Below are 19999 nucleotides of genomic sequence, written 5' to 3' on the forward strand. Positions count from 1 at the left end.
TGCCCTTCATAATTCATTTCCGTCGGCACCAGGCAACATGGCTCGTGTACTACAAGCATGAGAGTTCCGTGCAGTGGTTTGCATACTACTCAAGATCCTGCCAGTGTGTATCGCACTGGGTGTTGGCAAGGATCAGGCAAGGATTGCCGTCGGCCGAGGCCCGGGGACTGGCAAGCATCGCCGATCGGAACATGATTGCCGGTATGGCAATTTCCGGCGAAACCTGTCGCACGGGGGACCAGGGACTCCGCGTTCGAACGCAGTCGTATAGTCTAGTCTCCCCTAGTCAAACCTATCGAAGGAAGATAGTCGTTCCTTCGTATCAGGTGTCATCGGTTCTTGGCAGTTATTGCACGAGCGCTCATGCCCAAAGCCGATCCAGCACTTTCAGAATATTAGCCCCGTCCGAGGACTTGCTGTGTCTCCAACCCCTGGGCCCTTCCACAAGGCTCATACTGCATTAACCTACGCTGGTAGCAAATGAGAAGAAAAATGGCTGGTTCTGAGTGGGTGCAGTTACGGAGGCCTTCACCTTCTGTTGCGAGATCTCAAGCGCTCGCATACACAACATCACGAGGAGTTGGACTGAAGCGGATATGGTGATCCAGGCGGTGTCAGACGGTCTCCCGCATTTTCCTGCCGGGAGGCTTATTCCGTCGAAGCCTACCGAATGCGGAGACTAAACCACCGAGGTAATAAAGGGTGAGAAACACCCTGATCTTGCTCGCGATCAGCACTGTTGAGCAGAAAGGCTGAAGCAGCTTGAACATCCGCCATGTTTATGCGCACGATGTAGCTCTGCAACTCAGGAATTTGTATCCTTTGCGCGAGTGTCGTAAGCAGGGCACGCGGAGACAGGTGTCACTTCCCCGAAGCCATCGGAGTGAATCGGGACTTTTCGGCTTGTTTTTGACGTGAGCCCTGGGCTTATCTAATTTTGGTAATTTAGTCTGACTCCTGTCAGCTGTAAATTGATCATTTTACTCTCTGACTCTGGCCACCATCGTCCCTGGTCCTTCAGCGTCTTTGATTAAAAGCTCAAGAAGCTTCCGTCTTTTGTCGCTCTATTGTCATATTCGCCCACTTCTTCTTCCTATGGCAATTTCTCCTGTTCCTTTCGACGATCATCACAAAAATCCTCTACCCCTTGTTGCTGATGAGACGTCCACAGCCGATAATGGTTTTCATGCTGTGAAACGTGATCCTGACTCCTGGGCAGGATCTCTTCCTGCGAATCAGGGTTTGTATTCCAACGAGAATGAGAAGGACTCGTGTGGTGTGGGGTTTATCTGCCATATCAAGGGCGAACATAGCCACAAAATTGTCTCGGATGCTCGTCAATTACTTTGTGCAATGACGCACAGAGGCGCCACCGGTGCCGATAGCCGTGATGGTGATGGTGCTGGTGTCATGACTGGAATTCCCCATCTCTTTTTCAAGCGCGAAGCAGAACGGGATATTGGATGCACTCTTCCTACACCAGGAGAATATGCCGTAGGCAATGTCTTCTTCAAGGCAAATGATCCCATTCAACTGCAAAACAACCAATCCGTTTTCGCCAATATTGCCAGTCAACTGGGTCTTCGGGTTTTAGGGTGGCGTCGAGTCCCGACCGATGGCACGATTCTTGGTCCTGCCGCAAGTAGCAAGGAACCTACGATTTATCAGCCTTTCGTCGTCCTACGCAACCATTACGGTGATGGAATCGATAGTCAAAACGGATTTTTCGATGCCAAGCATTTCGAGCGACAGTTGTACGTTTTGCGCAAGCACGCGACGCACACCATGTTTGTGACTTTTAATCTATTTAGTTCGTAAACCAAGCTTAACACCCATCTGCGAACCTTCTTTTTATTGTATGAAGTACGCTTGCCAACGGCTTTTACGTCTGTTCTTTGTCCTCGAAGAACATCGTGTATAAGGGACAGCTCACTCCCCCCCAAGTGTACAATTACTATCATGATCTCAATCACGTCCTGTATCGTTCGCATTTTACTTTGGTGCATTCTCGATTCTCGACAAACACGTTTCCTTCTTGGGATCGAGCTCAGCCAATGAGATGGGCTGCTCATAACGGTTAGTGATCTGCACCTGACGATGCCAGGTAAGCCTGACGTGGAATCCTTAGGTGAGATCAACACCGTGCGTGGCAACAAGAACTGGATGCGAGCTCGAGAAGGCGTACTTTCATCTACTCATTTTGGCGATCAACTCGACCTGCTCTATCCCATCATCGAGACCGGTGGATCTGACTCCGCTGCATTTGACAACGTGCTTGAGTTGCTCGTCGTCAATGGCGTTGTCACGTTGCCCGAAGCTGTCATGATGCTTATACCCGAAGCCTGGCAAGGCAACGAGAGCATGGATGCACAGAAACGCGCATTCTATAATTGGGCTGCTTGTCTTCAGGAGCCTTGGGATGGTCCTGCCCTGTTCACCTTCAGCGACGGCCGGTACTGCGGTGCGAATCTTGATCGAAATGGTCTCAGACCATGTCGCTACGTTGTCAGCAATGATGATATCATGGTCTGCGCTTCCGAGGTTGGCGCAGTGTTCATTCCTCCTGAGAAGGTAGTTCAGAAGGGACGTTTGAAGCCTGGCCGGATGCTGCTGGTTGACACGCTTGAGGGAAGGATTGTCGACGACAAGGAGTTGAAGCGCAACACTGCCGCTAAACAGAATTTTGCTTCGTGGGTTGAAAGCCACGTCCTTCATGTCCCTAATATCATCAAGCGCATCATCCGTAGCAACACTTCCCTTGACACAGTCATTGACGATTTGCCTCTAAGCAGTGACCCCAAGCTCCTTGCGTTCGGCTTCACCGTAGAGCAGCTTAGCCTCCTAATGTTGCCTATGGTAGACACTGGCAAGGAAGCGTTGGGTTCTATGGGTAACGACGCTCCATTAGCAGCGATGGCTACTCAGCCTCGTCTCATTTATGACTATTTCCGCCAGCTCTTCGCCCAAGTTACCAATCCTCCTATCGACTCTATTCGGGAAAGCATTGTCATGTCACTCGAAGCATACGTCGGCCCTGAGGGCAATCTCCTGGAAATGAAGCCGGAACAGTGCCACCGCATTCTCCTACCTTCTCCTTTGATTTCCTTAGAGGAAATGAACGCCATGAAGAATTTGAAGCTTGCATATGCGGGGTGGCCCTCCATCACGATTGACATAACCTTCCCCAAAGAAGGGGGACTCCCAGGATATCAGCTCGCATTACAACGTGTCTGCAGCGAGGCATCCCAAGCTATCGAGGATGGGATCAAGGTCATCATCCTTAGTGACCGTGCCACAGGGCCAAACCGTGTCCCTCTATCCGCACTAGTGGCATGTGGTGGCGTTCATCACCACCTAACACAACAGAAGCAGCGTGCCAAGGTCGCCCTGATGGTAGAGACTGCGGAGGCTCGTGAAGTTCATCACCTTTGTGTTTTAGTTGGGTATGGAGCTGACGCGATATGCCCATGGTTAATGCTGGAGACGATTCACAAGGTTGCACGGGAGGGTCTGTAAGTTGGATATCTCTACCGAGTTTCTTTTTGCTGATCAGTGTTCACAGTATCAAGGGCGAGAAGACTATTAAGGACCTCCTAACCAATTATCACCAGTCCATCGATAATGGGATCCTCAAAGTCATGTCGAAAATGGGTATTTCGACACTTCAGTCATACAAGGGCGCTCAGATTTTTGAAGCTCTCGGTCTTCATAGTGAAGTCGTGGACCGCTGCTTCATTGGCACTGCATCTCGCATACAGGGAGCCACGTTTGACTTACTTGCTGTGGATGCCTTCGAGCTTCATGAGCGTGGGTGGCCTTCGAGGGAAACTATCTTACCTCCAGGAATGCCCGAATCGGGAGAGTATCATTGGCGTGATGGAGGCGAAGCACATATCAATGATCCTGCTGGCATCGCAAATCTGCAAGATGCTGTTCGTGAGAAGAACCAAACCGCCTATGATGCTTACGCTCGTAATGCGAATGAGCAAACGAAGAGTGTTCATCTGCGTGGACTTCTTGACTTTCGCTATGAAAACGCCACCCCTATTCCCATCGAACAGGTCGAGCCTTGGAATGAAATTGTTCGCAGGTTCGTTACAGGTGCCATGTCATATGGGTCAATCTCCATGGAGGCCCACTCCACGCTTGCTGTCGCGATGAATCGTCTCGGCGGCAAGTCGAACACTGGTGAGGGTGGTGAGGATGCAGAGCGCTCTCATATGCTCCCAAATGGTGACACTATGCGTTCCGCTATCAAGCAAGTGGCATCTGGTCGTTTCGGCGTCACTGCCAATTACCTGGCGGATGCTGACGAGCTCCAAATCAAGATGGCTCAAGGTGCTAAGCCGGGCGAAGGCGGTGAACTTCCAGGACACAAAGTCTCTACTTCCATTGCTCGCACTCGTCATTCTACAGCCGGCGTTGGGCTTATCTCTCCCCCACCCCACCATGACATTTATTCCATCGAGGATCTGAAACAGCTCATATATGACTTGAAGTGCTCCAACCCCCGTGCGCGTGTCTCTGTCAAACTTGTCTCCGAGGTTGGCGTTGGCATTGTCGCGAGCGGTGTTGCAAAGGCAAAGGCGGATCACATCCTCATTTCGGGTCACGACGGTGGCACTGGTGCATCCCGCTGGACTGGTATAAAGTACGCCGGTCTGCCGTGGGAGCTTGGCCTCGCGGAGACGCACCAGACGCTTGTCTTGAACGACCTCCGTGGTCGTGTTACAGTCCAAACTGATGGCCAGATTCGTACCGGTCGTGACATCGCTATCGCATGTCTGCTTGGTGCTGAGGAATGGGGCTTCGCTACCACACCGCTCATAGCCATGGGTTGTATTATGATGCGCAAATGTCATTGTGCGTGTTGCCTTCCTGGCCTCTATCGTAGCTAATCTGTTTACTCCAGTGAACACTTGCCCGGTTGGTATAGCTACACAAGACCCTCAGCTTCGCAGCAAATTTGCCGGACAGCCGGAGCAAGTCATCAACTTCTTCTATTATCTCGCCGAGGAGCTTCGTGGTCACATGGCCAAGCTCGGTTTCCGCACCATCAACGAGATGGTTGGCCGTGCTGATATGCTCAAGGTTGATGAGAAGCTGCGCACCATCAAGACCGCCCACCTCGACCTGTCCGCTGTTTTGAAGCCTGCTTGGCAGATGCGACCTGGCGCTGCAACTTACCGTGTTCGACAGCAAGATCACAAGCTGTACATCCGCCTCGACAACAAGTTCATTGACGAGTCCGAACCAGCCCTTACCAAGGGGCTTCCCGTTCATATTGAGTGTGACGTCACCAACACTGATCGCGCCCTCGGCACATCGTTATCACATCGCGTATCGAAATTGTATGGAGAAGAAGGGTTGCCGAAGGATACTATCCACATTCTCATGCGTGGTTCAGCAGGACAGTCCTGCGGTGCCTTCCTTGCTCCTGGCATCACAATCGAACTGGAAGGTGATGCTAACGACTATGTCGGAAAAGGCCTGTCTGGTGGGCGTCTCATCGTTTACCCCCCTAAACAATCAACTTTCAAGGCAGAAGAGAATATCATCATTGGCAATGTTTGCTTGTACGGCGCTACGTCGGGTGAGGCTTTCATCCGAGGTGTCGCTGCCGAACGTTTTGCTGTTCGCAACTCGGGGGCAAACGCTGTTGTTGAAGGCACAGGTGATCATGGATGCGAATACATGACTGGCGGACGCGTTGTGGTCCTAGGAACTACTGGGCGCAATTTCGCTGCTGGAATGAGTGGTGGCATTGCATACGTGCTCGATACCGCCCACACTTTCTCGTCGAAGGTCAATATGGAGATGGTAGAACTTGGAAAGGTCAGTGACCCGCGTGAAATCGCTGCATTGCGTGGCCTCATCGAGGACCATCGTCACTACACTGGCTCTGAGGTTGCCGATCGCGTCCTTCACGACTTCCACCATTTGCTCCCGCTCTTCGTTCGCGTCATGCCACTCGACTACAAACGTGTGTTGGAAGAGCAGGCTGCTAAAGAGAAGGAGGAAAAGATAAGGCTTAATGTTATCGACTTGGTCCCATCTCGTACCGCTAGCCAAGTTGATCTTGCGTCGGAGGGGCTAGAAGACATTCTCCTCCCGAAGGAACCAACAATGATCCATGCTCTTCCCAAACGCCATGAGCCTGCTGTCACAGACCTGGAGGATTCCACGATTGACGACTCGACCACAAAACAGCGTCTTCACAAATTGGACAAAGCTCGAGGGTTCATGAAGTATCACCGATTGAACGAGGCATACAGACCCCCTAGAAAGCGCGTCAAAGACTGGAAAGAAATCTCGATCCGCTTGACTGAGAGCGAGTTGAAATATCAATCTGCTCGATGCATGGATTGTGGCGTTCCATTTTGTCAGTCTGACACAGGATGCCCAATCTCAAACATCATTCCCAAGTGGAACGATCTCGTGTTCAAGGGCCAGTGGCGCGATGCTCTTAACAGACTACTTATGACGAACAACTTCCCCGAGTTCACTGGTCGTGTCTGTCCTGCACCTTGTGAAGGCGCGTGTGTACTTGGTATCAATGAGCAACCTGTTGGTATCAAGAGCATTGAGTGCGCCATCATTGACAAAGTGTGTTGACTACGTACCTCATTTGTTAATGTCGCTTATTTTGGACAACTAGGGCTTCGAGATGGGCTGGATGGCCCCTAATCCGCCGAGCTTCAGAACTGGGAAGCGAGTCGCGATCATTGGCTCCGGACCTGCTGGTCTAGCATGCGCTGATCAACTTAACAAGGCAGGACATCTCGTCTCTGTATATGACCGCAATGATCGCATGGGTGGTCTTCTTATGTATGGTATTCCAAAGTGAGTCGACTATAATCGAATACTGTCGACGATCCTGACCTGCGACAGCATGAAGCTCGACAAGACAATCGTACAGCGTCGCTTGGACTTGATGCAAGCCGAGGGAATCGTGCGTTTTCGTAACCCTTGTAATTTATCGTCTCGCTTATCGTTTCAAAGACCTTCGTACCAAATGCTCATGTCGGAGTCAGTGTTGATGCTGGTGCTCTCCGAGCAGAGAATGATGCGGTTGTTGTGTGCACGGGAGCAACGTGGCCTCGCGATCTCAATATTCCCAACCGCAATGTAGACGGCATTCACTTCGCCATGGAATTCCTTCAGGTTCGTGCATCGCCTATTTTTAATTGAAAATTTCGAACACCTTCTTTAGCTGAACACTAAGTCCCTCCTGGACTCAGAACTGCAGGATGGGTCCTACATTAACGCAAGGGGTAAAGATGTTATTGTCATTGGTGGCGGTGATACCGGCAACGACTGCATCGGCACATCCATGCGGCATGGCGCCAAGTCTGTGACAAACTTTGAGCTTCTACCCAAGCCTCCAGGTTCGCGTGGCAGAGACAACCCTTGGCCGCAATGGCCTAGGTCGGTATTTCCAATTTTCGTGACATGCAACAATCGATCTGATTCAATCTTCCATCAGAATTTTCCGGGCCGATTACGGTCATACTGAAGTCGCTGCGCACTTTGGCAATGGTAAGTGATCTTTGCCGTCGGTTGACATCTTTCCTTACGCTGTCTTAGATCCACGGGAATACTCTATTTCCACAAAGGAATTCGTTCTTGACGATGCTGGGAAGCTCAAGGGCTTGAATACTGGTGCGTCGAGACTTCCCGAAGACTGTACTTGATATTGATGCCTCGCGTCTCGGAATAGTCCGAGTTGAGTGGACCAAAGATAGTAGCGGGCGATGGAAGATGGAGGAGGTGCCTGGCTCTGGGAAGTTTTTCCCTGCACAACTGGTCTTCTTAGCTCTTGGATTCCTGGGTCCGCAGTCACAAGCTCTCAACGCCCTGGGTATCAAGCAGGATGCCAGATCAAATATCCAGACGCCTCCGAAGGTTCGTTTTGCAACATTTGTTATGCCTTCCTAAACTCGACGATCCTCGCAGAAATACACGACAAATGTTGAGGGTGTCTTTGCAGCCGGTGACTGTCGCCGTGGTCAGTCGTTGATTGTATGGGGTATCAAGTAAGTGGGACCTTTGTTTCAAATTCGGGTAATAATGAAATTATTCCAGTGAGGGACGGGGTGCTGCTGCCGAGGTCGATGCTTGGATGAGCGCAGGATCCACACGTTTACCTAGTGCCGGCGGTATTAAAATTAGAGTGAGAACCTTTACCCACGGTCATTGTGATTGTCTGCTGACATTAATCGCACCAGACTTTCGTGCCTCCTCCTAGCAATGTCACACAGACGGTTGAAGTGTCTGCTTGAGCGCCGCGGCAGACGGCTTCGCGTTTTCATCAGATAAGTCTATAGGAATCTTTGAAGATTTGTATCTATATCATTGTACGGTATTTCCTGAGAGTATATCCATCAGCAATCTATTTTCGTTCGTGGCTTACAGTCTCTCACAGAGGGTCACCTTCTCAGTCTATGCACAGAGATTGTGGTGGAAGAACTCAAAAGTACCGGTATACTAGCCTTGAACATAGTGTGACTCAAGGTGACCAACGTTGCATGGAGGCAGGGCACGATGCGTGTCGCGTGTCTCCTTTAGTCTCATGGTAGGTTTCAGATTACTACCTGATCTGATAACCTTTGAGATTATCTGGTGTGAATTCCTCTGTGATCTGGCAGAGGTCAGATAATCTCGAAGTCCCTCCAACGATAAATACCTCTCTGAGTACTTACAATCAAGAGTAGATCCCCAACCATTGTCAACACTCAAACATTCTCAGAAATGCCCAAAGTTGCAGGAACCAGACTCATGGTCAAAGAGAGGGGAGGAAAAGCACAGGTGGCTTTCCGCAAAGCACTAGGTATATGCGGGGATCAAGACACCCATTTTCAAGAGATCAAGGTCAGTGATCTCGATGGACCACCACGTACACCGCACATTGGGATCTCAGCAGCTGACTTTCCGAACAGCATCGCATACGAACCCTTGCGGTGAAGCACTTCGAGATCGGTCGAAAACCTCGGGAACAGGAGCAGATTATCAAAGAGCGATTCTTAGCAGATGTACGGGCGTCTATTGACGATAGAGCACCACTCATGGTTGATCACCCAGGTTCAAGAAGCTTTTCCGATTTTTGGAGATGACGAGTGTGCACATGCGCATTTACTCAAATACGTCCATCGATATCTTCACGCCAAAGCGGTGCCGAGTTCGCGCTTCTATCAAATGATGCACGGTAACGACATTGCAGACAGTGAGGACTGGGTAGGGGACAATAATCATGACGAGGCTGGCAATGTCGAGGAACACATGCCAGCAAATTCCGAGCAGCTGGATCCTCTGATCCCCAACAGATCCCAGGTAAGAAGGTCTTATCTCCGACAGCTTCCGCATTTTCATGATAGTAATACAGACGACCTCTGAGTTGGAGGAGGTAAATGAAGGAGCTTCTCGTTTAGTTACCTCTGATGGCATCCAAGGTATGGTGCAACAGGTGATTGACATCCGTTAAGTTGAAGAGTGTACCGCAACTCATCCGACTTTGGACAAGCCATCCATCTCGAACTCCCCGAGTCCTACCCTAATGGATGCTTCTCGAACTATGAATCGTTCCCCATCTCCAGATCCATTGGCGACCGTGCCAACAGAATATACCACCTTGCGCAAGCACAGCAATCAGCCATGGCATGCATCATCCGCGGGTACCGTATTGGCGTCGGATGACCCCTGCGATACGACACCTATCAGGAACTTTCTCGGTCACGCAGCGCTCGGCCATTTACTGGAGGAACTTATGACACTGGGCATCAAGAATCAGTCGCGTCTTCTTCTTGTAGCAACATGGTCAGAGGAGGACATCAATATCCTCTTGCGTGATTCTGTGCGAGAAAGCAGAATCGACAAGTTTGAGGCGCAGCAGCTCGTCATTGCTTTGCGTTCTCTCCATCGGCGATCTATGCAGGCTGATGACTGATGACTTCGATGCCCCAACATACATTTCTAGCCGTTTGCATCACTTCTCCGCATGTGCATGTACTGTAAGCGTGTATACGGTTTTCTTTAGCGATTAAGAATTTAGCAGCTTCCCATGATGGGGATACATTCGCTTGATGTTTCTGTCACAAGTTACAACCACTTCTTGCCATCTTGGCATTGCAGGTGCTTTCTCGTCGCATCGTTTGTTATGCCTGTCATCGCACAGAAATCGATTGCTGTACTATATCTTCCGTAGGTAGTTACAAGACGTATTCAAAGCAACAGTAGTTTTCATTGCTGTGCGTCTATGACAGTTGCCTGCAATCCCAATTATACATGGTTTTCGCCGTTCGCTCAGCGCTCAATGTTGCCGGGCGTGTCAGAAACTGCACACTTCTCGATCAGCATGTTACTCCTCATATATTCTTACGCCTCCTCCGCCCCAGTTTTGCATGACAGCGTGCCCCCCTTCGGTCGGTTGTGTAAACGCGACATCGCCATTGACAGGGTCCAGTGGACAGCCATGGATGAACGTCGCGGCCGCAGCTGATAACAAGCGGCTAGCGATACCTTGTCGTCGATGTGCCGACGAGACAAATAGACGTGGTATACCGAGGGGCGTAGGCAAGGCCTCTGGATGGCAAAAGAGCCCCGAGGTCGTGTCGACTGCGACCAGCCTGTGAGTCGGCGATGACGGGGGTGAGTGGCGGTGAGTGGCTTCATCGGAATCACGCTTAAGTAAAGTTTCTGAAGGAGCGGCGACAGTCATGGCAGTAGATATTCGTTGAGCAATGACGCAGCCGACTATCTTCTCTCGATGCGAATTGGTCAGTGATGGTATCAGATAGAGGTATGCCTTCGATGATTGTAGGATGTCGGTTGATAGCGGAGGGGATGAAAGGGCAAGATTTATCGTCTCGAGTAATATCGTAAGCTTCGGAAGTGTTAACCAGAGTCCATAGTACGTGTGCGCTGTAAGCATAACGCGATCTGCTCACCTTAGATCCAATTCTCCCACTAACGTTCGCCTTGAAGCAGATAATGCGGCCTTTCTTTCCATCTTTCAGCTTCACTGCAGATTGTATTTCTTCCACGCCGACCTTCTCTGCCTCCCGTTCTTCCTCTCTCCCCCACTCCATTCCCCTTTGTACGCGTAAGCAATGGGCACGATGCAATGACTCGTCGTCCGGTGCGCCTCGTGTATATGAGAGGCCACAAATTGTGCAAGTTCGTAGAACTGAGGTTTCTATAGAGAAATGAAGCTGCCTTAGGACGCTTTGTTTTGGCTTTGCCGACCTCCCCGAAGGCGACGTTTTGATTGTTATCCGTTTCTTTATTGGGGGCTCGTTCTCGCCGCCTTCCCCGAAGCACTTGCGTTTCGTTGTGGACGGTGGCGATGATGATGGTGAGGAGGACGGGAGTGACAGCCGCGAGCGCGAGCTGTAGGTGCGTTTGACTTTGTTCATCGATTGCATCTGTTACAGGCTCTGCAGGCGACGGGATCAACAAAAGTTACAAAACAGCGTGGCGCGACGCGTCTATATAGCTTGCGCGCACGTGACTTCATCACGTGTATCACAGAAATAGCGCATGTCAAGTCAACGTCGTTACGTCTGTGAGCAACTTGTGTCTCACTGGTGCAGGCTCTCAGGCCGCCCTTCCTTCTTTAACTATTCCCTGTTAACTTCCAAAAAATGCTCCCATGGAGCAATTCCAGTGCGACGCCCTTGTCGCGACTTCTCTCCTTTATCGTTACTTTGTTCTCCTTTCTACCACACATATCATGGGCTTCAGAATGGATCGACTATTCGCCAGGTGGATATGCTACTATGACACACTACAGTCTTCCAGAAAATTTCATTGCAGCATGCGGGTGTACATCCACCAGCACAAATTATCCAACTGCTGCAATGAATCAAATGGCATATGGCAGCAGTACATCTTACGGCCCCGCTTGTGGACAATGCTTTAATCTCACCCTGTTAAATTCTTTCCTTTCGAATCCCCCTTTCTACCCCAATGTTACAAAGTCAGTGGTCGTAAAAGTCACCGACTTATGTCCACTATCTCTTTCCGGCTGGTGTAATGCAACTACTCATGGACCGAACGCGTAAGCACACTTGTTTCGTAGTTTCGACATCTAATCTTCGCATAGTGGTGGTCATTACTTGAATTTTGACCTCGCATGGCCATCATCTTCGATTCCAAATGATTTCTTTCCATCAGATGAACCACTTTATGGTGAGCACCCCGAGATCACCTCCACACGCATAATCAATTCGAGCTTCTAGGTCATACTGTGAGGCGCCTTATTGCCGCTGTGCTTGTTTATATAAATCATTGTGCAACCAGGACTTTGGCGTCTGGAATATCAGTTACCAGTCGGTCTCCTGTACAAATTGGGAGGGCTGGAATCACGTTGCTGCTCTCGGGAGCGTAGCTAACTTAGGATACAGCGCATGCTGTCCTGACGATCCAGCTGTTAGTCATTCGCTATCCTATATCTAATTGTTAATATACTTTTTCCATTAGGCAAGTACTAATGATACTTGTCCGTCGTATTCTGACAACAATGGCATCCCGTACGTGTCCTCTCGCCCATTTTTTGAAAAAACTTTCTGACAGTTGCGGCCAAAAAGACCTGACACGCAAACATCTGGATTCGTTATATCCCCGTCAAATTCGCTCCTTCCTATTATCACGCTCGCTGTATCGCTATTATCGCACATGTTGTAATTTCTTCCGTTGTCCGGCTTCGTGGTTTTCTTAGCATACCCCGAACCCATTGGGGTGAGCTCGTACAAAAACAATGGCTACTCCATACAACATGTATTCTTTACGTTCTTTACGCTCGCGATCGAGGACATGCCAGGTGTCAATAACAGACAACAAACGGGTCTGCGACTGGCTTTGTTGGTTATCAGATAACTCTAGTTACTGAGTGTACCGTGCACCTTGCACGACTTGTCAAGTGTTCGTGCTTCATAGCGATTTGGAAAAGCATGCCAATAAGTAGGAAAAATAAGGAGAACTTGAATTCCAGGAACAACTTATTGTGTTTATTTCCCAGCTGCATTCGCATGCGTCCAAATTACAGACGAAAAATGTTGATCATGCAACAACATAACGTTGATAATCTACATTGTCTGCCATGACAAAAGCTGTTGCTTCAAATTGAAGGAGAGGGTCAGCCTGTTGACGCAGTGTATGGACATGGAAGTCTTCACTGACACTGAACGAAAGATAAAACATCAAGTACACGCAGCTGTGATTGCAAAGTCGAGAAGCACGTTCCTTAATATCTTTGCTGATCCTTTGGTCGAGCGTGTTGTGAACAGGTCGACAACGATGGCTTCGAATACTTCAATACTTATATTGCATACTGGCATCTACACTCATTAGTATAAGCTCAGGTGCCTAAGTACCTCGACGACAATTGCGTCACCATCTAGAATTACCAAGTAATCAAATTTTCAAAGCAAAGATTGCAAACTGTCTGGTAGTAGGTATGAGTAAACAGCAAGTGTGGAAGTTGAAACAAAGGATGGATGGATGACAGGTTGGTCGACGCGAGTTAGCGCGTGCCTTTGGCTCAATTACGTAAAGAATAAATCAGGGATATATAGATCTTACAGGATATAAATTCTATGGGTAGATAGGCCCCGCAGGACTCCATAGCGTCACAGTGGACGAAAAGCCTTCCGAGTCGTTGGCAAAATAGATGATCCCGTTCTCTTCTATGCTGATTTGGTATGTTGTCCCCACGGTTGCCAGACTGTAGATGGTGGCGCAAGAGGTCCAGTCTACGTTGACCATTTGTGCTTGACATGTAGTGTTACCCTCACACGTCGCGGAGTAGTTCTGGTGAGAGGCAAGGGTTAGGAATGACCCAGTTCGCTTCAGCTATACCTCACCTGGAAGAAACTGTAGTGACCAGCACCTTTGGGGAAAGCGCATAGAATATAAGTGCAAGCATGATATGAGCACATGAATAAGACGAACCGAACACGATGACATCTATGGATGAATGCACCCAGAGTCCCCAAGCCATGGTCATGCCATTTTCAAATGTCGGATCATCGTAAACTTGTGAGATATCGAATGGCCCTGGCGGTGCAGGATCAGGTTGGAAGTAAGGCTACGCAAAGATGTCAGAAGCTAACTCATTTCGTGTCTAGATTAACCTACCGTCTCGGTCTGGATCAGACCCATGTAATGGTTCCTTGCTCCGACTAAACTATACTGATAGAGCACATGATGTTCCGCTGATGTAATCATCTATAAATTCACGAGCATCACCCAAGGCATAATGCTTACAGGCTATGCGACATCAGAATAGTTGTATTGTGCTTAGAAGAGTGAACTTACCTGTACCAATCATCCAGACAGGACCCTGGGAGTGTGACAAAATACCTCTTCCGCTGAACACAGTTAGCTGATCAGAGCCGTCGAGATCATGATCTGCCAACCAAACCCATGTTCCCTTAGTGAAGGGAATTTGAAATCAGTGTGCCGGAACTATTGCTAGGGTCATAATTCCACACCTCAAGGTAAGCTGATGCACCATATGTTATGTGAAAACCAAGGAAAGCTCCAAAACATTCGGGACTAAGGGTTCCCGCGCGGCATTCTGCGTCTTGGAGGTGGGTCCCATTGGCTAAAATATAGAGCAATAAGTCATTATCCGCACGGGAAAAAAATCAAACTTGCCTCCGCCGAGCCTATCACGGACGCAGATCAGAGAACGGATTTCAAATGAGATTAAAAGGGACTCACCGGATGTGCGAATCCCACATTCCTGCAGCTCCTTGGAGACCAGCGGGTTCGTGGACGTTCCACTCCACGACGATGGCACCTGCGGTTGGTCCTTGCGTCGTGAACACGATATCTGTGATCTCAGTAATGCCCTGCGAGCCCGGTATACCGACTTGTACAACAACATTCGGATCGTCTTGATTATTGAAATTAAGACCAGCGCCCATAATCTGGGTCCAAGCCTCTCCTACAATTCGAGTTCCTGCCGGAACCTGTATAGTCGAAGTAACCTTATAGATGCCAGCATCGAAATATATGATGTAGCATCCAGCGTACTGTCCCGCGTTTCATCAGCATAGATAAATATTGAGACTATCGTGTAAAGATACCTTTGCGAGCACAGCATTAATAGCTTCAGTGTCATCTGTCACCCCATCTCCAACAGCTCCCAATGACCTGACACTCTTGAACTGGTCGACTGAATAGTCAGCATACATAGGATGTCCTTTGCTGACAATGAAGCCGTTGGGGTCCAAAAGGCTCGGGTCCTTATACGCAGAATATATCTCGCCCTGTGTGAACGTTCCGTTCGGGTGCGCTCCTGTATAGACGTTACCCTTGCCCCATGAGTCGATGGTCATTGTTCCACCGGCAAGGATGGTAGTGCCATTTTCCATGACAGCGGTGGAAACGTTGTTGAGATGAATGTTATTTAATACGAGGGATCCTGCAACAGAGACATTTGTCGGATTTGGTGTCTTGATGAAGATAGGGGTGTTCGTGACCACTGCGTCAATGATGGCCTCTCCGCCATTACCGCCACCCGACAGATTAAAGCCGATTTGACAGTCATTAATTATGACACGTTGGTAGGTCCATCCTGTCCATCATCAATTGCGCGCTCACAACGGAAGATCAAATATTACCCCAGTTCCACGATCCGAACACAGCTTGGGGCAAGTGATATAAGTCTAGTATATTGATATATATCGTTGACCTTACCTGTGTTTGCATTGTTGACGGTAATATTACGCACGGTAAACCTGTGAATAGATGCATCATGCGCTACGGAACTGGGAGAGTAGCATGAACGCAAACACTCACTGTTGGTTTCCAACCCAGATACCATACTTTCCACCGTTAAATACGAGATCTCCCATAAAGCCACCACTTCGCTAGTGTTCACATATCATGTCTTTCAACGTAGCAACATTTATTTACCTTCCTTCCTCCATATATATGCCTAGGGGCAAGGATAAACGAACATCCCATCTTTCATAACAATGACATACCCTGGTGATTGTTTCCAGGTTCGGTAGACATGTTGACCACCACGTTGACCAGCGACGTCGCCTGTGAGACTTCCCAGTGGATACCAGTGGCCGAGACATTCGCAGGCATTCGTGTGAGGTCGATAACGAAGTTGCGCGCTGACCGGAAGCTTTCATAATAAAAGGCCATCGATGTCACGCATACAAGGAATTTCAAACGACACATACAAGTTATCCTGGTTGATATACCAGTTCTGATTATTAGTGTAAGGGTCAGCATCTGATCTCGCTGTTAGTCGGTCCTATCAGACTAAAGAGGCCACTCCGCACCAATTACAGCCATTCCCGTGAAGTTAGCACTGGCAAGCAACGTCGGAGGTGTTCTTGCGTCGCCCACCATGACTGTGTAGTAATATGCCTGAAGTGGGGTAGATACGAGGTAGGTTCTGATTGACCGCATCAGAAAATGAACCTGGCATTTATTCACAGATACTCACCCTGCTGGGAAGTAGACCACTGCTGGAGTAGTCCTAACGAGCCATCAAGAATGTATTAAATATCTTGGCAACTTCATGACTTACGTTGATGAACCGCAAGTCAAGTTACCACATCTGCTACCAGTGGAGATTGCAGCACTGCAAAAGATGAGCATTATAATATGATCATCGATCCGAAAGATTATGCACTTAATAGCATAAGTATCATCATGTACACCATCACCCACAGCCCCATAATCCTTCACGTTCCGGAACACTTTGTAATTCGTCGCATTAGGTGCGAACGGTGCCATACCCTGATGCTGGATGTTCTCGAGCCAGTAAGGCTCCCCCCACGCTGCATTTCCTGTAGTAAGAGGCACACCACATGCTGATCCCAGTGCGGTGACCTGAGTGATCTGGCTCACAATCGCGCCGAGGGCGAGCAAAAGTAAGCTTGTGAGCACCATGCCTTAGCAGCCAGTGGGATCCGCAAAGTGCAACGAAGAAAACGCTGGCACATGGCTAGGTTTCGGACAGATTTTATATATGCCTAAGGATATAATCGAAGCGTACCAAGGTTGTCGTTGGAAACGTAATGGAGAAATAATGGAGAAATCTCATCGCACAACAAGGGGCAATCTAGTCTGGGCCGCATGCAACGCTGAGCAGCTGGCCATATCGTGTGACGAACATCGCCTTGATCACAAACTGAGAATGAGATTGTTGGTGCCATCATTCAGGTGACCTGTAAGGATTGTTTAAATAAAGACCAAGGGTCCCAACTTGAATTCTAGGTTGACTCGATTAACGATGGTTTGATGAGCTGGCATCCGACGGTGCTAGCTGTGAGTCTAAATATTCATGTCGAGAAATTTAAATTACGCTTTGGGACTGCGAGACAGTCACGTGATCTTGATCGCGCATCCCGATCGGAATCCCGGTGATCGAAATGGCAAGGGTGGGCGCGTCGGTCGAGTGCGTCTGCGACTGGCCCCAAATAAACTGCGAAGCGCTGTAAAGTTAAAGTGCCATTTAAATTTTGGCAGGGTGAGTTAGTGCGTATAAGTTCGACACGTCGAAAAATTCACAAAGTTGACCCTAAATTTTGTTAATTTTCCCATGTCCTCTGTAGATAAATCTCGCCCACCAGAATATTAGTGTACTTTATGGGTGCGCTACAGCGTCGCCACGTACATTCGCGCCTCAAAACGCTGCCACCCGTCCTCAGCCATATCCGCTTGTCGTCCGACACATTGTTTCCTTCAAAAACAAGTGAAAATAGTTGGTGTGATTGTAGCTAGATGAGTGTGAAATAAAATGCATTCAAATATACTTTACAATATTCCACCTATTCTACTGGAACTACAGACTAAAAACTCGCACTAGTCATTGGGGCTGCTGACCGCAGGACTTCACACGGCCGCAGTGTGACGTCATAGTATTAAACACGCTGAATCTGCCTGGTTCTCCGACTCGCCGGGCCATTTATTACGGAATTTATATTAGCTGATCGTAAATTTCCTCAGTTACACGCATAGTAAACAGGCTTGAAATAATATGCGCCACCAGTGGATCTGAGAGTGTTACCATGTGCACGGACGCCGGGAGTCAAGAAAACCGGTTGGCCGCTTGGATTGGGCCCCAAGTATAAAAACCAGAGGACGGCTGAGGAACTCTGTCCTTTGATCACATGGTCCTTCCTCCGCCCTGTAGGTAGAACCGCTCTTCACGCGACTTTCAGTGTTGGGGCTAAAGCGTCAGATGCGGAGAACTTTACAATACAGTATTCGATGCGCAGCAGTTCTTGCGAGATCGGATCAGGCAATAAGTTATGCAAAGTGTCACAAAACAAGTTAACGATTGCAACTTCCGTTGGTTATCATATTTGCAAAGTGATGCAATAGCCAAGTTTAGCAACCCCAACTCACGGCGAACTCGAAGACACGAATATCCCTTTGATCAGTGGATGGTACACCTGGGAAGCTGCCCTTCTGGGGACAGTTGTGGATCAGGTGATTGGAGTGTTAATGTGGCGATGTTGCATCTGAAAATGCTTGTCGAAAAGAAAATTCAAGGCTGAATTTGAAACGGATGGCATCATGATAAGTATGTGAAACCTTGCAACATATGTCCAAGCTCTCACGTAGAAAATGATGTTCCGAGTGCGTAGATATGCAGTACACGAGGTTGCTGCTCGTAAGTTTGTAGGCCGGAACCCAAAGGCTTCCCGGGCGCATGGTGGAGGCCCGAGGGTAGATCATGGGACTTCACAGTTCACAGGCGGCATTCTCCCTATTATAGATTGTCATGATCCTGGGTATTCGCAGTATGTCAGTCTCGAAGTTGAACGTTCAGGGACAGCTGCCGCAACATATATCAACAGCAGTCACTGGGCGTGTTCATTTGAGCAATGAGACTCTGACACGCACATGATTTCCGTCTGGTGCGATGCATGTTGATGAGGGCGGCTTTGACGTGCCAAGTCTCTGCACTACTTTTTCATCATACCATGGAAACCGATCTTGGGCAATTCCATGAAAATGGTCAAACTCACCGAGGACGGATCAAGAACGGCGGCTGGAAATCACGCCCTGCTATGGCTATATGACATATGTGAGTTGAAGGTGGCATTGCAGGGCTGATAACAGATTATATAAAGATATGCCGACATCGGGCTGGACTGGTCTTGCGGACTGCCTTTCGATTATGTAAAGCGGAATCATATCAGTCCAGACAGAATGAACATCAACCTCATCGATATGGCACGTCCATATCAATGTTGCATTGATATACAGGAGAGGAAAGCTAGGACGAGCAGGAGTTTTACTTGCCCCCTGAGGCGCGCTCCACGATATTCGGGCCCTAGCGAATTTGAAGCCCTTTAAAATTTGTGCCTGCTTAGCAGATAGGAGGTGGTCCCTTGGCGCCTATTACATTTGTGCAGGTAGCTCAAAAATGTCCAACCGAGCCTGGCCAAGCAATACTTGCGCAGGTTCACGATCGCGGTTAGTGTGGCGTTTTTGACGATTCCGGCCAGCTGATTAATGACGTGAAGAACCTCACAGCATGACAGGGTGGGTGATCTTGTCTTGCATAGTAGGAAGATGGTCTTCAATAGGACACCAGGATTCGATGCTTCGAATTCATGCACCAAGATAGTTGTGGCGATTCGCAATATAAAGCGAGTTGGTGCAGCTGGGTCAAGGTCACGCACTTTGATGATACCTCTTTTATCGTCGTTCACGTCAGACGCCGTGGAATGGTGTAGCCTAGATCCCGTCCGTCCTCGAAAGTTTCCAGCAGAAATTCTCGGATCTCGTACGAGGCTAGATGCTGTGTAATAGCGTCTAATGATGGCGGGCATTGGCTAGGTCAATGACCGGTTCGCTTGCTCGGAAAGCCGTAACTGGATGGTATTTTCGTACGACGACTTCGAGGACTGTTCGAATCAGCAGACCTCACGACAGGCAAAAATATCATCACGCACGCTTTGACAGTTGTCAATTCCGAGTGTGGCATATACGTAATACTTCTGAGACTTCGAGACTC

At 48.9% G+C, this 19999-nt stretch overlaps 5 protein-coding genes across 5 annotated transcripts; 3 read left to right on the top strand and 2 right to left on the bottom strand.

Annotated features, from left to right (window-relative positions):
- The first annotated feature begins 972 nt into the window (after positions 1-972).
- Positions 973-8418, top strand: BJ212DRAFT_1341892 (uncharacterized protein). The gene is made up of 15 exons (XM_041335164.1): positions 973-1787; positions 1865-2076; positions 2129-3512; positions 3563-4863; positions 4913-6606; positions 6659-6843; positions 6892-6952; positions 7003-7164; positions 7214-7428; positions 7487-7539; positions 7588-7662; positions 7721-7905; positions 7957-8036; positions 8086-8173; positions 8229-8418. The coding sequence occupies exons 1-15, from the start codon at positions 1096-1098 to the stop codon at positions 8280-8282; spliced, it is 6441 nt and encodes a 2146-aa protein (XP_041195134.1). The 5' UTR covers positions 973-1095; the 3' UTR covers positions 8283-8418.
- A 333-nt stretch (positions 8419-8751) lies between these two features.
- On the top strand, positions 8752-9943 carry BJ212DRAFT_1478835 (uncharacterized protein; the record flags this gene model as incomplete). The annotated part of the gene is made up of 5 exons (XM_041339768.1): positions 8752-8871; positions 8940-9032; positions 9082-9330; positions 9383-9449; positions 9483-9943. 5 exons carry the CDS (start codon positions 8752-8754, stop codon positions 9941-9943), a joined length of 990 nt encoding a protein of 329 aa, XP_041195135.1.
- A 411-nt stretch (positions 9944-10354) lies between these two features.
- BJ212DRAFT_1267491 (uncharacterized protein) lies at positions 10355-11411 on the bottom strand (the record flags this gene model as incomplete). The annotated part of the gene is made up of 2 exons (XM_041330668.1): positions 10355-10879; positions 10944-11411. The coding sequence occupies 2 exons, from the start codon at positions 11409-11411 to the stop codon at positions 10355-10357; spliced, it is 993 nt and encodes a 330-aa protein (XP_041195136.1).
- Positions 11412-11495: 84 nt separating this feature from the next.
- Positions 11496-12773, top strand: BJ212DRAFT_1053810 (RlpA-like double-psi beta-barrel-protein domain-containing protein-containing protein). The gene is made up of 6 exons (XM_041328946.1): positions 11496-12055; positions 12101-12186; positions 12237-12244; positions 12298-12426; positions 12478-12527; positions 12585-12773. Exons 1-6 carry the CDS (start codon positions 11640-11642, stop codon positions 12679-12681), a joined length of 786 nt encoding a protein of 261 aa, XP_041195137.1. The 5' UTR covers positions 11496-11639; the 3' UTR covers positions 12682-12773.
- A 521-nt stretch (positions 12774-13294) lies between these two features.
- BJ212DRAFT_1341911 (glycoside hydrolase family 55 protein) lies at positions 13295-17296 on the bottom strand. The gene is made up of 19 exons (XM_041335165.1): positions 16658-17296; positions 16553-16606; positions 16469-16501; positions 16302-16417; positions 16200-16251; positions 15993-16141; positions 15922-15943; positions 15805-15870; positions 15703-15743; positions 15627-15650; positions 15090-15580; positions 14722-15035; positions 14656-14666; positions 14490-14602; positions 14314-14428; positions 14134-14210; positions 13948-14083; positions 13860-13885; positions 13295-13806 (listed from the first exon to the last, which is right to left on the bottom strand). Exons 1-19 carry the CDS (start codon positions 16915-16917, stop codon positions 13591-13593), a joined length of 2316 nt encoding a protein of 771 aa, XP_041195138.1. The 5' UTR covers positions 16918-17296; the 3' UTR covers positions 13295-13590.
- Positions 17297-19999: the final 2703 nt, after the last annotated feature.

Source organism: Suillus subaureus (genome assembly GCF_016647635.1).
Source record: "Suillus subaureus strain MN1 chromosome Unknown BJ212scaffold_9, whole genome shotgun sequence".
NCBI classification, from domain to species: Eukaryota; Fungi; Basidiomycota; class Agaricomycetes; order Boletales; family Suillaceae; genus Suillus; species Suillus subaureus.

Excerpts from the sequence above, each read along its gene's own strand:
- BJ212DRAFT_1341892 (XM_041335164.1), top strand. The coding sequence starts at position 1,096 with ATGGCAATTTCTCCTGTTCCTTTCGACGATCATCACAAAAATCCTCTA. Across the intron at positions 4,864-4,912 it reads TATGATGCGCAAATGTCATT|TGAACACTTGCCCGGTTGGT; the intron begins GTGCGTGTTGCC and ends TGTTTACTCCAG. Across the intron at positions 7,429-7,486 it reads CCTTGGCCGCAATGGCCTAG|AATTTTCCGGGCCGATTACG; the intron begins GTCGGTATTTCC and ends ATCTTCCATCAG.
- BJ212DRAFT_1053810 (XM_041328946.1), top strand. The coding sequence starts at position 11,640 with ATGCTCCCATGGAGCAATTCCAGTGCGACGCCCTTGTCGCGACTTCTC. Across the intron at positions 12,056-12,100 it reads ACTACTCATGGACCGAACGC|TGGTGGTCATTACTTGAATT; the intron begins GTAAGCACACTT and ends ATCTTCGCATAG. Across the intron at positions 12,528-12,584 it reads TCTGACAACAATGGCATCCC|ACCTGACACGCAAACATCTG; the intron begins GTACGTGTCCTC and ends GCGGCCAAAAAG.
- BJ212DRAFT_1341911 (XM_041335165.1), bottom strand. The coding sequence starts at position 16,917 with ATGGTGCTCACAAGCTTACTTTTGCTCGCCCTCGGCGCGATTGTGAGC. Across the intron at positions 16,252-16,301 it reads CACGGGAATGGCTGTAATTG|ATGCTGACCCTTACACTAAT; the intron begins GTGCGGAGTGGC and ends CAGCGAGATCAG. Across the intron at positions 13,807-13,859 it reads GTCACTACAGTTTCTTCCAG|AACTACTCCGCGACGTGTGA; the intron begins GTGAGGTATAGC and ends GCCTCTCACCAG.